The sequence below is a fragment of the Athene cunicularia genome (assembly GCF_003259725.1).
Source record: "Athene cunicularia isolate RWA chromosome 17 unlocalized genomic scaffold, athCun1 chr17_part1, whole genome shotgun sequence".
In the NCBI taxonomy this organism is placed as follows: Eukaryota; Metazoa; Chordata; class Aves; order Strigiformes; family Strigidae; genus Athene; species Athene cunicularia.
This window is the reverse complement of record NW_020799122.1, coordinates 2,478,425-2,496,830: the sequence shown is the minus strand read 5'-3', so window position 1 is coordinate 2,496,830 and position 18,406 is coordinate 2,478,425. Positions and strand designations below refer to the sequence as shown.

Genomic DNA, 18,406 nt, shown 5'->3' with positions numbered 1-18,406 from the left:
CGGGGCCCCTCTGAGCACCCCCAGAACAGTCAGAGCGTGTGGGGATCCTCCAGCGCCTCCCCCTGGGCGCAGCGAGTGGCTCCGGCCTCTGGGTGGGAACAGGACCAGAAAGCTCAGCCCTGTCAAGATGAATAATTTTAATCAATGGTTAATTGGGGGTTTGAGTATTCCAGCAAGATTCCCTCACCCCATACTGGGGTATATCAGCAACGGGAGGAATTGCAGTGCAGCAGCACCCACCGTTGCTGTAACTAGTTAAACCACTTTAACTACGGGTCATGGCCAAGTTTAGATAGAACGTACTTGGTGCTTTTTCAAGCATTTCATGACAGAGGCCTTAGAAATGGAGCATATTTCTGACTGGGGAGGAGGTGAACTGTTCAAAACTAATCCCCAAACCCATTGCCATCTGCTTGTGGTTTGACTCTTCCCATCGCATCCCTTCCGGCTTGACTTTAAAGTCATCAAATTTTTTATAAATACGGTCTTGAAAACTACACTAGCTGGATAGAAACAACTGATTAATTTGTTTAGGCTCAGCTCCGGCAGTGCATGTCCAAGCAGGTGGAAGTGTTAATCAGAGGAAAGCAGCAGACGGAGGGCACCCTGCACAGCCTGCAGCGGCAGGTGGACGCGCTGGACGACCTCGTCAGCAGCGCTGCCTCCGATTCGCTGCTTCTAGCCCAGAGCTCGAGTCTCGTAACTCTTCACGACGCTCTGAATTTAACAAAAACACAGGTAATGCGCTACTAAGGAATTCTGGGTGGTTTTTTTTTTTAAATAATGAGCTTGGGGTAGTTTTTACAGGCATCTGCTCAGTGTCTTGGGGGCACGGGGGCTTTCCTGAAGGTGGGGTGACAACGCTGCGCTCTGTCACTCGGGCAGCAGCAAACAGCTTTGAAAAGGGCAAGTTTTCCTCAGAGGGTTTGTTTGTTTGTTTTTTTTTAACTTTGTCTTACCTTTTGTTCTTTAAAATCCAGATTATTTATTTTAAAGATCAGTGTATCTGCTAATTGAAGACGTGAATCTATTATTATTTTTGTTAAATTATCAATTATTAATTTTACTGCTTCTCCTAGGCTGCTCTGACAAGGCTCAGGCCTGTCCCCGGCAGCCCCGTGGGCATTTCAGTGCTGTCACAGACGCTGCGTTCCTGCTCCCGAGGAGTTTCTCAGTGAAGCCCGGAGGTGAGATGGGAGCTTCACCCATCCCGAGTGTCCTGAAGGTTGAGGCTCGTGGGTCGGAGGTGGCGGTAGCCCAGGGGCAGGTGGGGCTGCTCCCGGGGGTTCTGCAGCCCATCAGGGGGGACAGGCACAGCCTCTCCAGGGCTGTAAATGTTGCCCAGCAGCCAGCCGGGCCCCAGCCTGGGGCAGAGCCGCTCACCTCGGCGCTCTTCAGGTGCCGCTCGGCTCCTCCATCAGCCACCACCGTTGGCCCATCTCTACCTCCCTGGCCCCTGCTGGAACAGCCGGCTGCAGCACCTGCTCCCTACTGTGAAGTTTTTGGTACATTTGAGTAACTGAGCTTTATGTATATAAGTTAGGGTTGGTTTTTTTTTTTAAAAAAAACATTCTAAATGTGGATTTCAAGGTGTGCAAAGCAGCTATTTAAGTGGAGGTATGTGTTGGTTCCCAGTTAAAACTTGTGCCAAGGACAGAGTTGTCCAGTTACCTGTTGTTAAGCGTGTGGATGTTTTACGTACGTTTTACTTTTGAGTACATCCTTAAAATAAACCTCAGTGACTCCTGCTTGGTTGTATCCGCTTTTTTTAAGATGCTCTCAAGCAGGCTCTGACTGCTCTGGCTCCCAGCAGCAGGAATGGGTCCAGAGTGGGTGGTTATGGAGTTTAACTGGTGTAGGCCCCCGAAGGCTGAGCTGTGTCACCATGCGACTGCTTCATGGTTTCAGTAACAAAGTTCAAAGCAACTTGTTCTTAATTAGTAGCAGAAAAGCCACTTTGTAAAGCCTTTGGGCAGCAGCAGGAGGCACCATGAGCACAGAACTTGCTACCACCCCCCTCCCTGTCCTAAGGAACATCTTGCCCTCCCTCACAGGGAAGTTGCCTGGTGGCTGTTCCCCAGCCAGGCCTTAACATCAGCCCCACTTTTGTCCTTTTTCATCCACATTATTAATAAAACCAGATCTTTCCTATGCAGGTGGTGCATTTCACTGGGAATAACACCCTGCTCTGGCCCTTTGTTCTGGGGCCTCTCACACTTTTAAAGAGCAGTTCTGGGCTCAGGGCAGACTCTTGTGAAAACCCTGAGACATCCGTAGCACTTCAGGTCCCTGGCAAAGGCTAAAGAGGAGCAGGTACAACACACGCCCCCCGCCCCAGGCCTTCTGCAGTCTGGGTGTGAGGAGCTGCTGCTGCAGAAACTGCCTCACCCCTCTGGAGCAAAACCAGCTTGAGGGGGTCTGAGCAAATAACCACAAGGCAGTGCCGTTTATCTAGATACAGGTACTTTATTTACAAATATTTAGATTAATAGCATTGTTACATCAAATGAGGAGTACAGCAGTCCAAACAAATCCTTTCTGTGACAGAAACAATAAGACCTACTGTAACTTACTCTGGGAGTACAGGTATTGCACCGCAACAAGCTGTAGGTGTTAGAACACAGACTTCACGCCAGCAGCAGGTCGTGGTCCCTGGGCAAACCCTTTGTGGTGCAACCTTGGTTAAGCAGGATGCAGTAGCTGCAGATCTCAAACATCATCTACTTCAGAGTATTAGTTAAAAAAGAGACTAACCAGACAAAACAAAGGGACAGTGCACAAGTTACCCAAATCCTATTGTCTGCACATTCCAGTTTTGGCTTTTATTTAACATTGACTGTACAATACTCTGGTACCACTGTTTACTTACAAGTCTGAACATTGTATAAGGTTTAGTGTCTAGTAGAGGGATTTTAGGACTACTTTGTATTTCAAACACTGCAGCAAGACTAAAGCTGGACCCTGGTTAAGCACTCACCCCTTTTGCTTTTTAAGCCACACATGACATTTTCCAAGTGAAGCTTGCTTGAAGAAGGCAGCAGCACCACACGCAGAGCCACCTGCACCGCTGTGGACACTGCAGCCAACCCCACGTGTGCACGGGCACCACACAAAACCTCCCCTTGCCCGGACAGGCTCTGTCACCCCAAGGGTATACGCAGAGGCCTGATGAAAAAGCCCAAGTCTTAAACCCTCAGACTGATAAAAAAAAAAATACAACAGTAGTTAAAAATCCCTAGAAAGCACACACATTGTTCGACTGTCCAGTTCAGCCTCTGACCATTCAAAAAGTTAAAGGTAGAAAAGCGTAAGATGTGCGAGAGAACCAGCCTTCGTACAGGAGGCAAGGCAGGCGACGAAGCCCAATAACGCAAAACGCTTACCGAAGAGAAAAAGCGGGTTAGCACGCTGCTGATTGCACACAACGGGGTTAATGAAACAGCAGCCGAACACCACAGGGCGAAGATGAGAGACAGATTCCACTAGTGTTAACTTCTGCAGCGGGGTCAGAGCCCCGGCCGCTGCCGACGCCGAGTTAAGCCTCCGCGAGCGACCCGCGGTCACATCGCGCTCTGCCGGGGCAGCGGGGGCACGGAGAGGTCATACTGTACAAACTGGTATTTTCTTATATACTGTTCTAATGCCAGTAATCATTTTTCTTCATTAAAATCATATACACAGGATGTATTTAACCGTTAGCTCAGTTCCTTCAAATTTTATACATATTTACGTTCTGTTAACAAGTGTAAAAGGATAAAAGTGGCAAAAAAAAAAAAGACATAAAGCTACGAGCGCGCGAGTGAACGGATTGATTCCCTGTGCGAGGTGTACGCTCCTGCGCCAGCCCGCCCCGGCCCCCGAACACACACCACAGGGAATTCTTTCAACAAAGCACATTGTTACAGAGCCCCTTGCTACCATCAGAATTCATTTCACAGCAAAAAAACAAACCCCAACCTTATCCTTGACTACGGACAGCTCGAAACAGTTAAGAGGTGGGGAAGAAAGGCCAAAGAACTGTAAAATTAAACCGTACAAGACAAAGCCCTGCGAAAGTGTAAAATCATGAGTCCAGCATCAGTGCTCGGTTTAAATTATGTATCGGTGACACTATCACAAGGACAATCAAGGAAAAAAAAAAAAAAACTTCTAGATTTACCATGCAGGAGAGGTTTTATTACTCTACTTGCTTTTGATAACCTGATTACATCTAAAGTTGTTTAGCAGTTTAGTACTGTGTTAAACTTGTCTCAGAGTTTTAATTAAACCCAGTAAGATGTACAGAAGACAGGGAAGCAGTCAAAAGCCCCGCTTCCAGCAGACAGAGGTGAAAGGTCAGAAATGGAGCCATGAAACAGAGGTCACTAGCAGCCGCAGCCTTCTCTCTGGGGCTGGGGTTCGCTGGTTAGTCGCCCCCCCTGCGGAGCTGACGGTTTGTGCTGTACACCCGACTCTGCGGCGTTCAGATCCAGGCTTCCGTCTTGGATATTCTGGTAGATTTTCTTGGCAGCCTCCAGGAACGCATCCTCAACGTTCTCTCCACTACGAGAGAGCAGCAGGAGTTACTGGGGCTGCGCCTCAGGCCGGCAGCTGGCTGCCACCCCGGCTGGGATCCGAGCGGACCCCGAGCAGCAGCAGCTGCCACCCTGTCGCTTTACACGCAGGAAAAAGCCTCCTGCGCCCACAGCAGACACAGCCCAAGCCCGGTGCCCTGTCCCCGGGCCACTCACTCCCTCGCCATTACAGCCTGGAGTCAAGAAACACGTGCTAAAACACCACCCAGCAACAACTGGCTAAGGCACCGAGCCACACGCGGAGCGGTGTTGACAGGGGAGCCACTATTCACCATTACAGGCACCTGCTGGAACCACCCTCAGCAGCACCACTGGGGTGGGAGCCTGCATGATGCCACCCCACACTGGGTACTCAGGGCTCCAGCACCTGGGGGAAGGAACAGGTAATGGGGAACAGCTCTTCCCCACACAGACACGTTCTACACTCAAACAGCGGCTTCAAGCCGAATCAGTTTGTTGGAATTCAACGAGTCTTTGCCTGAAATGCAGCAAGGGGTCTAACGTCCAAGTTGTTTTCAAGTCAAAGCTGACACGACTGGAACTGCGATGCAGAGCTTACCCTCCAGCAGAACTCAAAAAATGTTTCTTGTGCTTGTAAAACCCTACTATACCTGAACTCTATGGCTGTACTTAGTCATAACCAATATATTCCTCTTAAACAGATCACAGCTGAATCATTACTCCAGACAAAAGTAACTTACGTTTTTGCACTTGCTTCAAGGAACAATAAACCTGTTTAGAAACAGAGATTTAACAGTCAGCGCATAATATACTTTAAATAGCCCCCAATCAGTCACATGACGACCTTCAGATTACATGCAAGACACTATTTTAACATTAAATGGTATTTTAGGACTAAGTTCAGGCATCAATACACAAGCTGGTTTCTAGAACTAAGAGAACTAAGCCAGACTGAGGCACAAGAGAAACTTGTACATATAATTACAATTCTTTGGAAGTGTAAGCTTGCAGCTATCCATGCTAGGGATTCACTTTAGCATCACTATCTTGTTGGAAATATATCAACAAGAGGAAAAACACACCATTTTCTTCAGCAAATTGTTTGGCTTCTTCATATGTAACATCCCTCTGTGCTTCCAGATCTGCTTTATTTCCTATGAGGATTATCACCTAGTTCAGAAGAGAGAAAATTAGTCTGGAAAAAAAAAAAGCTTTTTCACTACCACCCCCATCATTAATAAGACAAAACCCCCCGAAGGAAACAGGCAGGCAAGTTTTTTAACTGCAAAAGCCATGCATCTTCAGGAGAACACTGCCCTGGCAGCGCCCCCCCTGCACAGTCTCCGCTGTCACTTGCAGACACTCTGGGTGTTCTCATGAGAGGAGGTCTTAAAAAGCAGCAGTCCTACTCTTTATTCATGAGTTGTGCTCTGAACCGCTTCTTGTATTTGTTTAATCATCTGCTAATCCAGCCAGAATCCTTAAGTTTTCTTTCACCACAGCAGAGTCTTCCCATGAGTTTGGTGCTCAAGTGTTTTGAGGCATTTGGAATAAGACTGAAGAAGTGTTGTGGTGCAGTCAAAGACACAGAAGAACCTTCTTCCCCCAGCCCTCCAGAAGACCCGCTCAGCTTTTGCTGAAGATCCAATTTATATTCCAGTCTAAGACAGGATAACATTCACCCCAGTGCTACCACAAAGCGAGAAGAAACAGTGACAGAAGGTTTTGTTAATCACAATTTTGTCTCCAACTGCTGAAAACAGGCCCCTCAAAGGTGAGAGCACAAGACTTTTAGAAGCAGCCACTGCTCTCCTGCACAGGAGCCCCCATTTTTGCTCCAGTTGCAGTAAGGGAAGAGTCACTGGTGTGCTGCAAAATGGGGGCAGAGGGGTAACTCGGAGCTAAGGAGATGAAAAACCAGAGGCAGCTTATTTAAGAGAACACTGCTGCCACTGCAGATGCTCCGGCCTCAGCCCTCCACCTCATGCTTAGAGATGAGCTATCTTGCTTTCAAGCTAAATAAAGTCCAACTTACAGTATTTGGATTGGTGAGGTTCCTTGCATCTGTCAGCCAGCTGCTTAAGTGATTATACGTACTTCTTCTGCAAAGAATTAAGCAAGTACAGTTTTAGTAACAGTATTTTTTGAAATACCTGATGCCAACATCCCAGTCAGCATCCATTCAACACACCAACATCTGCCATCCCTGTTCTTCTCCCCAACCTCAAGACAAAGCAGCAGCACCTTGTCTGGACTCAACAAGTCAACTTTAAACCCCCAGAGCAACCCTTAAACGCAGGTGGACAGACAGACAGACAATTAGCACTTCTAGTACACGGCATCTTCACCAGGACAACATCTGTATTGTTTTGTACAGAACACATTAAAGGATTTCCTGTCAAACACTTACAGAACACTGTACAGTACAACAGCACTTTGGGAACAGTGATAAGATTGTTTTACTCAAGATTGAAGCAAACAGGAAATATATATGCAGAAAAAAAAAAAAGAGGTGCTTGAAGAATATCAAGAACAGCCCCAGAAGAAGATGGGAGACATGTAAAAGCAAATGTATTTCATGTTGCACATCTGATTAATTATTCTTTTAGCAGCATCTTTAATTTTCACCTATAAAAGGAAGGCAGGGTAGCTTCTACGCAGGCTCGTTTTGTGGGAGGCCTGTGACGAGGCCCAGCAGTCAGACTTCTACACTGCGCACGTTTACACAGCCCACTGCAACAGAGGCCACGTTCTGTCCTGGGCCTGCTCCTGCCAGTAAGCAGCAGCATCCATCCCTCCCAGGAAGAAAACATCCAGGTACTGAAGAGCAGATTTTAAGGAGAAAGACAGTTCTTTAAACAACACAGGCAGCCAAGACCTGAAATGGCAAGATCCTCAGGCCTGTCAGTAGTGAAGCGTTCCAAGAAAAACACAGGAATTATGTGAGCTGCTTAATTTTCAGATCTTTAAATACTTATTTAAAGTAGTGTGGTAAGCTTCACACAACACAACACAAATCCTTCCAACCAAGTCCAGAGGCCAGACAGGACCGCACAGACAGGGCCGTGGTACCCACGACACACCACGCCAGCCAGCGGCACTCACCTGGTGATGTCGTAGACCATGAGAGCTCCTGCTGCTCCTCTGTAGTAGCTTCGTGTGACAGCCCTGAATCTCTCTTGTCCTGCTGTATCCCAAATCTGTAGTTTAATTTTTTGGCCACTAACTTCAATTATTCTTGTGCCAAATTCAACACCAATTGTGTGGGGACAGTCTGCCATAACTGTCATAAAAAATAAGAGCAAAGATCAGATCTTTCTAGTAGCACAAGGTCTGCTTGCTACAAAGATATTACTATCACCAGTTTTCAGTTATCTTTACTAGATTTTCAGTCTCTAAGAAAGCATTTTTACAGCTACTGTACCCAAACTGTATCACTTCACCAGAAATAAAATGAAGTATTTCCTGAACTGCTGTTAGTTTTAAAAACAGTTATAAAATTCCTTGCCTTCTCTGATGCATGTACACTGATGCTGTTTGGCCATATATATCAGAAGGTATCAAGTCAGGTGATTCTCAGTCTATCCTTGCAGAAACGGTTAACTAGTTTAATGCAGTAGGAAAAGATAACTTTTAGGAAATTACCAAAGTACAATTAAAAGTCTGTAACACAGCTTCAAAAACAAATACCCAAGTTGCTTCAGACAGGGTAATAACATGACGGTCCACAGGAAAAAGCCCATTTCAAAAGCAGCTCGCAACACAGCAAATCAAAACCAAAAGGGCATCTTTTTTGTTATAATAAATTCATCTTTAAGAAAAATTTAAAAAAAATACAGAAAGGATGAGTACCTATATCCAAGCCATCTACAGTTAGCAAGAGTCTTGTAGTAGGGGTGTTTGGCATGTTAGTTTGTTCAGTTGTACTGCTTCAGCTTAACGCTGACAGACTAAGAACAAGACAGATCCTCAACAAGAATATGACTGTAGGCAAAGCAGCATTTAAACCATTGGCTGATACTGGATTTTAATTAAAAGCAACAGGGTTTTTTTTAAAAAATACTATTTTTACTAGAAAACAGAAATATTTTAAACTGTAGCTCCTACCCACTTACTGCCACTTCTCGAGCAGCACATGGTAAAGACTAACTTTGTACTCATGAACACCTACAGACTCAGCCATGGAGTGAGCACTACATGGGAAGTCAGAGCTAATAACCACTGCAAATGCCAATGCAACGCACATTATTAAGCAGAATTGAAGCTAATTCTTAATTAGCCATGATAGCATACATGAAAAAGCATTAGTCGAGACAGACTGCAGTAAGCCTTAAACACCATCACGCAGGGCAGCCCAGTGTCATGCGTCACAGCAGCTACAGAGTGACAGTGCTACTTAAGCCTGCAAACAAAGAGTCAAAGAAATATGAATCCTTTTCTTCTCTTTGAAGTCCTTAGCAGCACTAAAAAACTCCAAATGCTGGTGTTCAAGCTACACCAATTCTGAAAACAGGCATTTCAGACAAGAAATTTCAACTTTGTTCTGTATCAAAATTCCCCAGAAAAGCTGTAAAAACAGTCAGGTAGGACTGACTGAAGCAGCAGTTCTGCAACTACCACATCAATATTTTGTTTCTACATCTGCAGAAGTCAAAACAAAAATGTGACCAAGTACAAAACAAACCCGTACAGACTAAGACAGACACCACAGACTCATGCATGATGGAAGCAAAAAGGCAGGAAAGAGGGATGAAGCACACCAGCTAGAATATTGTGAACTGAGATACTCACACTTCTTTTCTGTAAACTGATGGAGCAAACAGGACTTTCCTACACCCATGTCCCCTGTTACAGAAAAAATAGTTAAGGCTGACATCATATCATTGTTGCAACAAGCACATTTTCTTCATCCTCCCAACACAGGGTACAGAGACAGGCAGCCACTCCTGTCCTGGGCCTAGCGGGCAGTGAGGCTACAGCCACCTGGCTACAGCCCTTACATGGGTCAGCTTTTGCACTACAGTTCTGGTAACAGCTACAGGGTTGCAAGCAAGGGTGGAGCAGCAAACTCAAAAGGAGAAGTTCATCTGTATTACTGATTTTACACCTGTATTTCACAAGGTTATGAAAAGGAGACCTGTAAAACTGAAGTGTAAAATACACCTTTTGAGTGTGTGTCTTCCTCCTGTCTTACTTGCAATCACTGGTAAGGACTTAAAATACTGACAGCCAACCAGAACACACCAAGAAACTGCTTCACTTCCACAATGCCCACAGAGAGAAAGAGCAACACCTTTTAAAAACTAACTCCTCCACAGGCTGTGGCTGTCGCAGCAGCCTGGCTTACAAACCATTACAGTAAGATTGCAGATCACTTACACCTACACAAGATCATTAAGAATTAAACAGTTAACAGCAAGACCTGTTCTTCCAGGATAGTAATAAATGCAATCATGACCCTGACTAAACAGCCAAGGAAGCTGAAGCTAAAAGCAACACTTAAACACAGAATTATAGCCTGACAGAAGTTTATAAGCCCGTCTAAAGCAATGGATTCCAATTAGCACCTGTGTCTTCAACAGATTCTACAACATTTGGGACTAATGATGCAGAGAAGTGCAATAGCAAACCTGAATCAACACAACATCCCAGCTGTGTTGATTCCTATTAAGATTTTTCCCCCATTTCCAATGCGTTTAGCAATTTTTCTAAATATAAACTTAATTTTGGAGGAAAAGGACCACATGCACGTTTTTAGAATGCCTTTTTTTTTTTTTTTCTCTAGTGCTATGCAGAGGGCTAAGCACTATGGCCCTAACAGTTAAGACATTCAAAAATGCTGAAGTTTGTATGTCAAGAAGAATGGTTATTTTTAACAGTAACTCAACAATCAAGTGACCTCAATACAGGCACTGGTACTTGCCCCCACTCCCAGTTCACTGGCCACCAATCACACAGCATTAATTCTGTGGCCTCCAAAGGCATTTGCCTTTATATTGTCAGCTGCCAAAGCTTTAGAGCAAGCGTGGTGATCTGTGAGGGACTGAGGCTGGACAAGTAACTGTGAAGGAATCACGACTCTAGAGCAAGTAGCATGCAACTGCAGGGAGGCTGTCGTGCACAGACCCACTGCCACGACCAGGCGGGTGCCCAGGGGTACTTACCAATAATGATGTACTTAAAGATGTAGGAATAGTTGTAAGGTGCAGTTGCCATTGTGGCACTAAAACAAAACAAAAAAAAAAGGACACATCAGAACAGCTATTTGTTCACCAAACTCAACCCAATTCATCCAATTTAGTTCATATAAGCAAATAAAACCTTTTCCCATTTCTCCCCCACAACGATCCTTTCATTCACAGTCCAAGTTAGTTACTTCCCCATAGTTGCTGAATTAGTGCCAGAGATATTCAGCAAAACTCACACCGCTTGCTCTGAACCCCTGTCATTAAGGAGAGACATGCTCTGTGTAGTACTGATACTCAGTCACTATTATCAAAGTCTTAAAGCTGCTGAAAAGCTCCAGCAGCTTCTTGTTTTGTACAGTCGCTGCGTGGACCAGCACTCACCAGCCAAATAGCTGATACATGAACTGAAAATAAAATCTGACTCCAAACTAAACCCGCAATTTGGAACTATTACCTCACACTTTTGAGATGTGCAACAGGAACAAAGGAAAGAGCACAGCTTGCATCAAACAGATAAGAATTACTTAAAGGAACGCTGCAGTGGCCTTAACTAGGGTTTGCACTGCTACATGCCCATGTCAGAAGAGCAGTGCAAGCCACAAATCAGATGTTCAGGAAGTTAGTTAACATCTCTGTGGCTTTGTCAGCATAGTGGCATTACAGCAAGGCTTAGCAGTTTCTCTTTTTTAAGAGAATCACAATTACATCGGAGATAAGTACTTCCAGTATTCCAGTTCTCCCATCTTTCCTAGATGTACGAGCTGGCTTCAGCTGTGTAAACTTGCACGAAGCAATAGCTGACTTGCCAACTAATACATCAGTTAACCAGGATTACAAGTCTACACAGGATAGATATTGCCTGTTAACATAAAGGCTTCAAACTGCCTGCTTTTGTCCCAGGTTTTAAGTTAAACTAGATATAGTGTGATCAGTTAAGCAAGTGGAAAATTTCAACTAGGAATTCACCATTTCCTTTCCTGCTCCTGCATGGCAGATAGCCAGCCTTTAGAATAACATGGTACATTTTATAAAGAACATTGCTTCAGCCTAGAAAGATTTTCATTCAGTCATGTGTTATTCACATGACAAATGAAACCAGTAAAGAAATAAAAACACAGGAAAGCTTACAAGCCTGTAACTTTTTCAAAAGCAAAGTACTGTTTCCCCAACCACAATTAATCCATAATAGTGAACTGTAGGTATAAGAAAGAAGGTGACTCACAACAAATCTCATTCACAGTACACAGCCAACAAACCACTTCACACAGCAGAGGTTTAAAGCAAACACTCTTATCTAGACCTTGGAGAGGGAACAACTCCAACAGGCAGTTAAGGGTTTACTGTGTGCCAGTCACCTTGCCTTTCATTCATGCTTGGCTCATGATATGGAAACTCTCAAGTCTTTCTATCCCAAGCAGTACGCAAAGCATCTATGCTAAATCCTACATATACACATGCACACTGTTCTATAAACCAAGTTTAATCCGAGATAGTAAACAAACAACAGTTTTGGACAGCAACTCTTGTATCTGTCGGCAAGAGAGTTCCACACCAAGTGCCGCATGTGTTCCAAGAACAGCCAGGTCAATCAAGCAAGTTTTAGAGGAAACTTCTGCTGTAGTACTGGGTAAGAATTCACAACCATGCCTGGAAATGCACTGCTCTGCACCAAGCAAGGCAGCAACGTTACTGCCTTATTTCCTGGAAGTGGAGGATTCCAGAGCTGCAGTATCAGCTTCAGTATGTGCACCGATTATTTTCAACACCAGCAAATAAAGACAAGTAACTGCTCCAAAGAGAGCTCAAAATCAGTGTGTCACTGGAAACACCCAATGCTTCGTGTTTTCCGAATACATCTTTACACATTATGTTCTTCCTCTCCTCCAGCACGTCCCGGTAGCAGTAACATTCAAACTGAGCATCTTCTGATTCAACGCACTCGTTCATACAGGACAGTTAACTTGCTGCTTGCCTTCTACGTAAAGCGAGGAGGGCTGTGGTCCCAGCTCAGTTTAGTTTGATAGCAGATACGGTTAAACTGGAGGATTGTAAGGTATGTAAGTACAAAACCAAAAAGCTTAAGAAGACCAGTTGATACATACAAGTACTTCAGGAGGACAGCATGAACTCTACTATTTTCCACAGAAAACAGGTGGGTGCTACAGCCACAGTAAAGGCAAAGACACCCAAAAGCACTAATATGCATCTAGTTTGAAGGATCAATGGTGTGTTCTGAGGATGGTAGTATCTAGTAACTTACACTGGTTTTAAAAAAATTCAGCATTGTAAACTTCAAGTTAGGGAACCACTCCTGTGGTTGCAAAATCTGTTCTAGCTGACCCCCCCTCTTCCTTCACAACACCAGTTGGCTCTGGAATGCCAAGTACTCAGAAATGTTCAAAGGAGTTTCATGTTTCTGAACACATGACTTCACAATATTGCTGTATATAACACGTGAGGGGAATACATCCTACTATCCAAGCTTGTACGCAGCATCCTGGAAGGTGAGGAAGACTTTTTTTTTCCTAAAGAATGGACAAACTGGGAACTCTGTGCAGGCTGTATCACAAATTGAGTTTGGAATCTCTTAGTTAGAATATTTTCTGTTAAATATACATATCTATTTGACAGACTGTTTTTGCTTGCCAGGATATGTCAATATTCATTATATTCTTTACTTAAAGAAGTCTAACTATGCTATTTCAATATAAAAGAAACTGTCACTGCTTTGCAACACATGCATCAAAATCAGTTCCCACTTCAAAGTGAGAGAAAACCAAATTCTGTGCTTGGCAACAAAGTCTGAAATGGGTGGGGAGAACTAACTTCAAGCCACATCTTATTGTTAAAACTTCATCTTCATTCTTACAGTGACACTAGGCCCCTAGAGGAGGTGAGAGATACCAGATGCTCCCCTGCATGAAGCCAGACCTAGCACTCACACACCCTCCACAGTTTAAAGAAACAGATTATTATTCTGCAATCAGCAATTAATCTATAATCAGCAATACTGATAGAGAAATTCACTCCTACGGCGAGTCTAGACCCTCTCTCAAGTCCCAGCTGAAGAGGTCACTGTCTGATAGACATATCTGCTGAAATCTTGCAGAAACACAGCTTAAACACAATTTGGGGGGTTAAACTGAAAAAATAAAGCAACACTTCGGTATTACATTTATTCCAAGGGTCATGTTACAGAAAAGATTCTGAAATACTCCAAATTATTACTAAAGGTCAGGAATCTTTTCTGGAGAACAGATGACTTCTCTAAAAAAAAAAACCAAAACCCAAAACACAACGAAATAAACTTTTAAACACTCAAATTCCAGTAAGGATTAGCAGGAATTCAAACTGTACTCAGATCTTGGAATAAAACTGATATTCCAAAAGGACTCTGTGCTGAAGGGAAAAAATAAATGCAACAAACTAAAGACAGAAGCCGTGGTGAGAATTCAGCCTCAGAAAACTTACAATCTCAGCACTTACTACAGATGAAAGAAGGAAGTCTAGACAAGAAGAGCACACAACAGCATTCAGTAAACACACAAATATTAGCTACATGTTAATGCTAGAGGTTAATACATATGTTGATAGCATCACTCATCTGTAGAAACTGGAGTTCTACCTCCACTTCCCAGCCCTCTGTTCCAGGCACGTGAATCTTAAAAATCTTAATAATCCCAACATGGGAAGGGGGGGATTTTCCTCTTGAGAGAGCCTGGGGCAAGAACCACAGGACTGAGATCACTGCACCCAAGTATACGCAACTCACCTTCAGCCACTGCTGACATTAAACAATATGACATCGAAGTTAACCAACCATAAATTTACTGCTAACAGAAAGTAAAAGAAGTTTAGTCTGAAAGCTCGGTCTACCTGCCATCTTTCTTCCGGGAAAGTCTGCCAATTTAAGTTTTGGCTCTCTCTTCAGAGGTAAAACTTCCCCTGGAGTTTATAGCATTATTTCGGGATGGCAACTGGCCAGACGATCATGTTTCACTATACACAGATTTCTGCTAGTTTCAAAGCCTGTAGAATTAATTTCTGTATTAGTTAGGACTAGAAATTTTACAGTGAACAGTGTCACCGTAATCCACTTTCTAGATATCAACTTCTCCCTTAGAGGCTTTTTTTAATAAAAAGTTACAGATGACCTTAATGAGATACTAGTACACCCACATTTCCTCCTCTATTCAGAAGCACTACACAGGTATTTTGACATCTCACTGAAGCCTTATTTCAAGTATCAGCACACATCTGTACAAACTGAGATAAGGTTGTTCCAGGCACACTGCCGTAACGTTCTTTATCAGAATAACACAACTGTAAATATCATATCCATACCAGCTTTCGTGAGACCCATGCAGCTCCTTCTAGCTCAACTCAAGGACATAGTCCATTTTAACTCTTCACTGGATATCATTTGCATAGAGAAATTTCACAGCTTTATGCTCAGCAAGAATCAGTATGTTCTTAAAAGAGACTAGAACCTGCAAGCACAGGTTTTATTATGCACTGCATGTGGATAATACAGTCAGCTGGCCAGTCCACACAGAGATGATACCTCTGAAAACAGCTATCAGCTTCCACCTCAGGACTCTCATTATTACAGGTTCCCCTTAAAAACATACCACTCTGCAGCCAGAGAACCACTGTTTAGTTACCCTGAAGCAAGAGGCATCTGCCTATCCACGTGTTCTTTTGGCCATTCCTCAAGGATATGCAACAAGAAAGGATCTCACAGCTGAAGTCCACTTCCCTTCTATAAAAGTAATGCCATCATATCACTTCATAAATTTAAACAACTTTTAATGAGCTGTTAGTTTTTTCATTTGGAAGAAAATATTCGTTGCGTACAAGAGGAACTGTATGCAACCAATAACCATCATTTAGAACAGCTTCTAAACCTCTACACAAAATGAATTGGTAGTTATTCTCTTTCCCAGGGCATAGTCTTCCTTCTCAGTGTTCACTGTTTATTAACATCTAAGTAAATATACAGAGAAGAGATCAATAAGAGGGAAAGAACTAGGGAGAGGGAGAATTGTTTCAATTCGTAATTGTACTATTCCCCCGATGGAGACTTTTGTCAAGCACACAAAACAATGCAGTCTAACTGATACCTTACTTTAGAAGGCTGCTAGAAATACAGTCTAATTGCTTCAATTGTGGTCTTCTGTAAAAAAGATCTCACACCATGCTGGAAGATAACAACAGGTTTGTTATCAAGCAATACACCCAGGCAGCAAATTCCCATAAGTCTGTTGTCTATAATATGCTATAAAGTTATAATACAATTAAATTTCATTGTGGTTCTAGGACTTCAACACAGCAAAGACATTTAGGTCTTCCTAACCATGTGAACTTCTTGGCTCCACAGCCTCCCTGGTCTGTTTATCTATTTACTTATTTTTGCTGGCTTGTCTTCATGAAGCTCTCTTCTGAGACTGATCCCTGAGGATTCTCATTAGCAGCCTGCTAGCAGTCCAATGCTTTCTCATCTATCTGACAACATCACTTGTTGCTGGCCAGTTCCTTACTCATTCTTCAGCTCCTCGAGTCATCCTCTCCAGCTTTCCCCATTTGGATTTCATTAAAGCATCTGATTAGCACAAGACAGTAAATGTGGATGAACTGATCTTTGATCAAACAACCCAGCAAGCTTCTTAAGATCTGCTGCTGAAGATCACTGTGCATCTCCTCGTTATTGCCAAGTCCAGTGATACTTTCTCTGAAAGCACACAAGGCCGGCATGCTCCCGGGCTCAGACTAACAGACTTCAACTGTGCTGAGCCCTGTTTCAAGCTGTTCTGAAATGCATTTGCTATATTCTTTTAATCCTGTAAAACACCTTAACTCAACCTGAGGCCTAGTATTTCTAAAGACTTCATCACAGGCCTTCACTTCTCTTCCTACATGAGAACTCTTGACTTTATTTTAAATCAACGCTACACATCTTACTAGCTTCACTTTTTGATTTTCCTCAACAGCTATCCAGCCATGCACACATTGTGTTGGTTAGCCTTTTAATGGTTTCACATCCTGCTCCATTAAGTTCCTCCATTTTGTTTCCTAAACTTCCTGCATTTATATGCACACACCTCATTTCTTACTACCACACCCTAGCGCCATAGCTAAATTAAATACTGCATACCTGTCCTCATTAGCAACAGCACTTTCTCTGACATCCATTCTCTCAGCCATAGCTCTTTATCCATCTGTATATGCTCATTTATCCTGTTTTTCTCTTCCTATAGAGCAGCCTAACCTGTAGCACACATCTGTAGCAGGAGAACCAAGTTCCAGAGGTATCAGGTAAGTTCAGGGACAGTATATACAGAAACCAGAAGAGGTTTGTTGTCAGTCTATCAAATCAGAACATGTAACTGTCTGAAGTCATCACCTTGGAAAACACAAGTCACAGACACATTTTAGTACAAGATGAAGTAAGGTCTACTGCCTTTGTTTCAGAAAGACACAGCAGAGTGAGAACCAATCATGAGCAGGTTCCATTAAATGCACTGGAGTAAGCAAGTCATTTTAAAGGATCTCTTCACATTTTAAATGCTAGTACCTCCAGTATAACAGGTTTGTTTTCAAACCGCTGTCCCTCACAGTAACTTTTTTTGTTATTCATAAAATAAAGAATAGGAGCTTCTTCCTTCCACTTAGATTTATGACATTTTCAAACCCCTACAGGAAGCTAGCAAATTCCTTTTTAATCCATACTAAACTATGTGATATTTAGTTATTAAGTCTCTCAGGGTTGGGATTTTCTTCCCATTCCTGAGTAATGCCCAAGCACAAGAGCCCCTTAATCCAAACCATGATAGAAATCAATCCCAAAAACAATGCCTTCCATATGATAACATCTGGCTGCTGGAAATGCAGACTTCTGACTTGGGGTTTGAAATGATTTAGGATATAGACAACCTGGGTAAAACTTGATCACAAAGAGGTACCTTTGCGAAAAAATGTCATACAACAGAGATCCACTCTGATTCAGAGATCTAAAAAGCAAAGTCCACATCAAATAACCTCCTGAGCAACAAAGCCATTGCCAGAGAGACCTCAGTGCAGACCAACACCTTCTCCTGGCTTTACTGCAAGGATAATTCAGTACAATTTTAATTCAAGACAAAGCTATCCACACATGTTGTAGAAACCTCTGCTACTGCCAGGCAGGCAATACAGAACTAGGTGAAAGAACAGAACTTCATTCTTCTGTTTAGCCCGGATAAGCACTGACAAAAGAACACAGAAGAGGTCTGGAATACTTTTGTTGTTTTCCCGACTAGGAAGTGGCATCCCCCTCAGCCCTCGTGGAAGTTATTTTCCTGTCGAAGTTCATGACAGCACACGTCAACGTAAGAATGAAAAGTACAGGTAACACTGCACATCGGCCACACACACAGCGCAACATACACATGCAGTAAACACCCTACGTGCAACTGCAAGTACTAGTAGGAGGCACACGCACACACAGATATATACCGCATGTACGCGAGTACTTGATGGTGGCGTGTTCCACAGGGAGTGTGCAGTGCAGAGGAGGAATGGGAGGCGGTGGCGACAAACAGTGCAGCAGCGGCCTAGCTCCTGCCCAGGCAGCCTCACCCTCCTCGGCCCCAGACGGACTAGCGGCCCTCTCCCCGTTCTGCTCGCCGCCGGGAGCGAGGGCGG

General features: G+C 43.6%; 2 protein-coding genes across 5 annotated transcripts in view; one reads left to right on the top strand and one right to left on the bottom strand.

The window, feature by feature from the left end:
* Nucleotides 1-1,559, top strand: part of CNTRL (centriolin) — a 33,925-nt gene extending 32,366 nt beyond the window's left edge. For all 4 annotated transcript variants that reach the window (XM_026860537.1, XM_026860536.1, XM_026860538.1 and 1 more), the window contains 3 exons: nt 535-738; nt 1,080-1,187; nt 1,399-1,559. In XM_026860537.1, coding sequence (XP_026716338.1) covers nt 535-738; nt 1,080-1,178 — 303 coding nt within the window. In that variant the 3' untranslated portion in view covers nt 1,179-1,187; nt 1,399-1,559. The remainder of the gene's footprint in view (nt 1-534; nt 739-1,079; nt 1,188-1,398) is intronic.
* Nucleotides 1,560-2,446: 887 nt separating this feature from the next.
* RAB14 (RAB14, member RAS oncogene family) lies at nt 2,447-10,837 on the bottom strand. Its single transcript, XM_026860390.1, has 7 exons — nt 10,700-10,837; nt 9,327-9,380; nt 7,641-7,818; nt 6,571-6,637; nt 5,618-5,705; nt 5,276-5,306; nt 2,447-4,542 (listed from the first exon to the last, which is right to left on the bottom strand). The coding sequence occupies exons 1-7, from the start codon at nt 10,749-10,751 to the stop codon at nt 4,365-4,367; spliced, it is 648 nt and encodes a 215-aa protein (XP_026716191.1). The 5' UTR covers nt 10,752-10,837; the 3' UTR covers nt 2,447-4,364.
* Nucleotides 10,838-18,406: the final 7,569 nt, after the last annotated feature.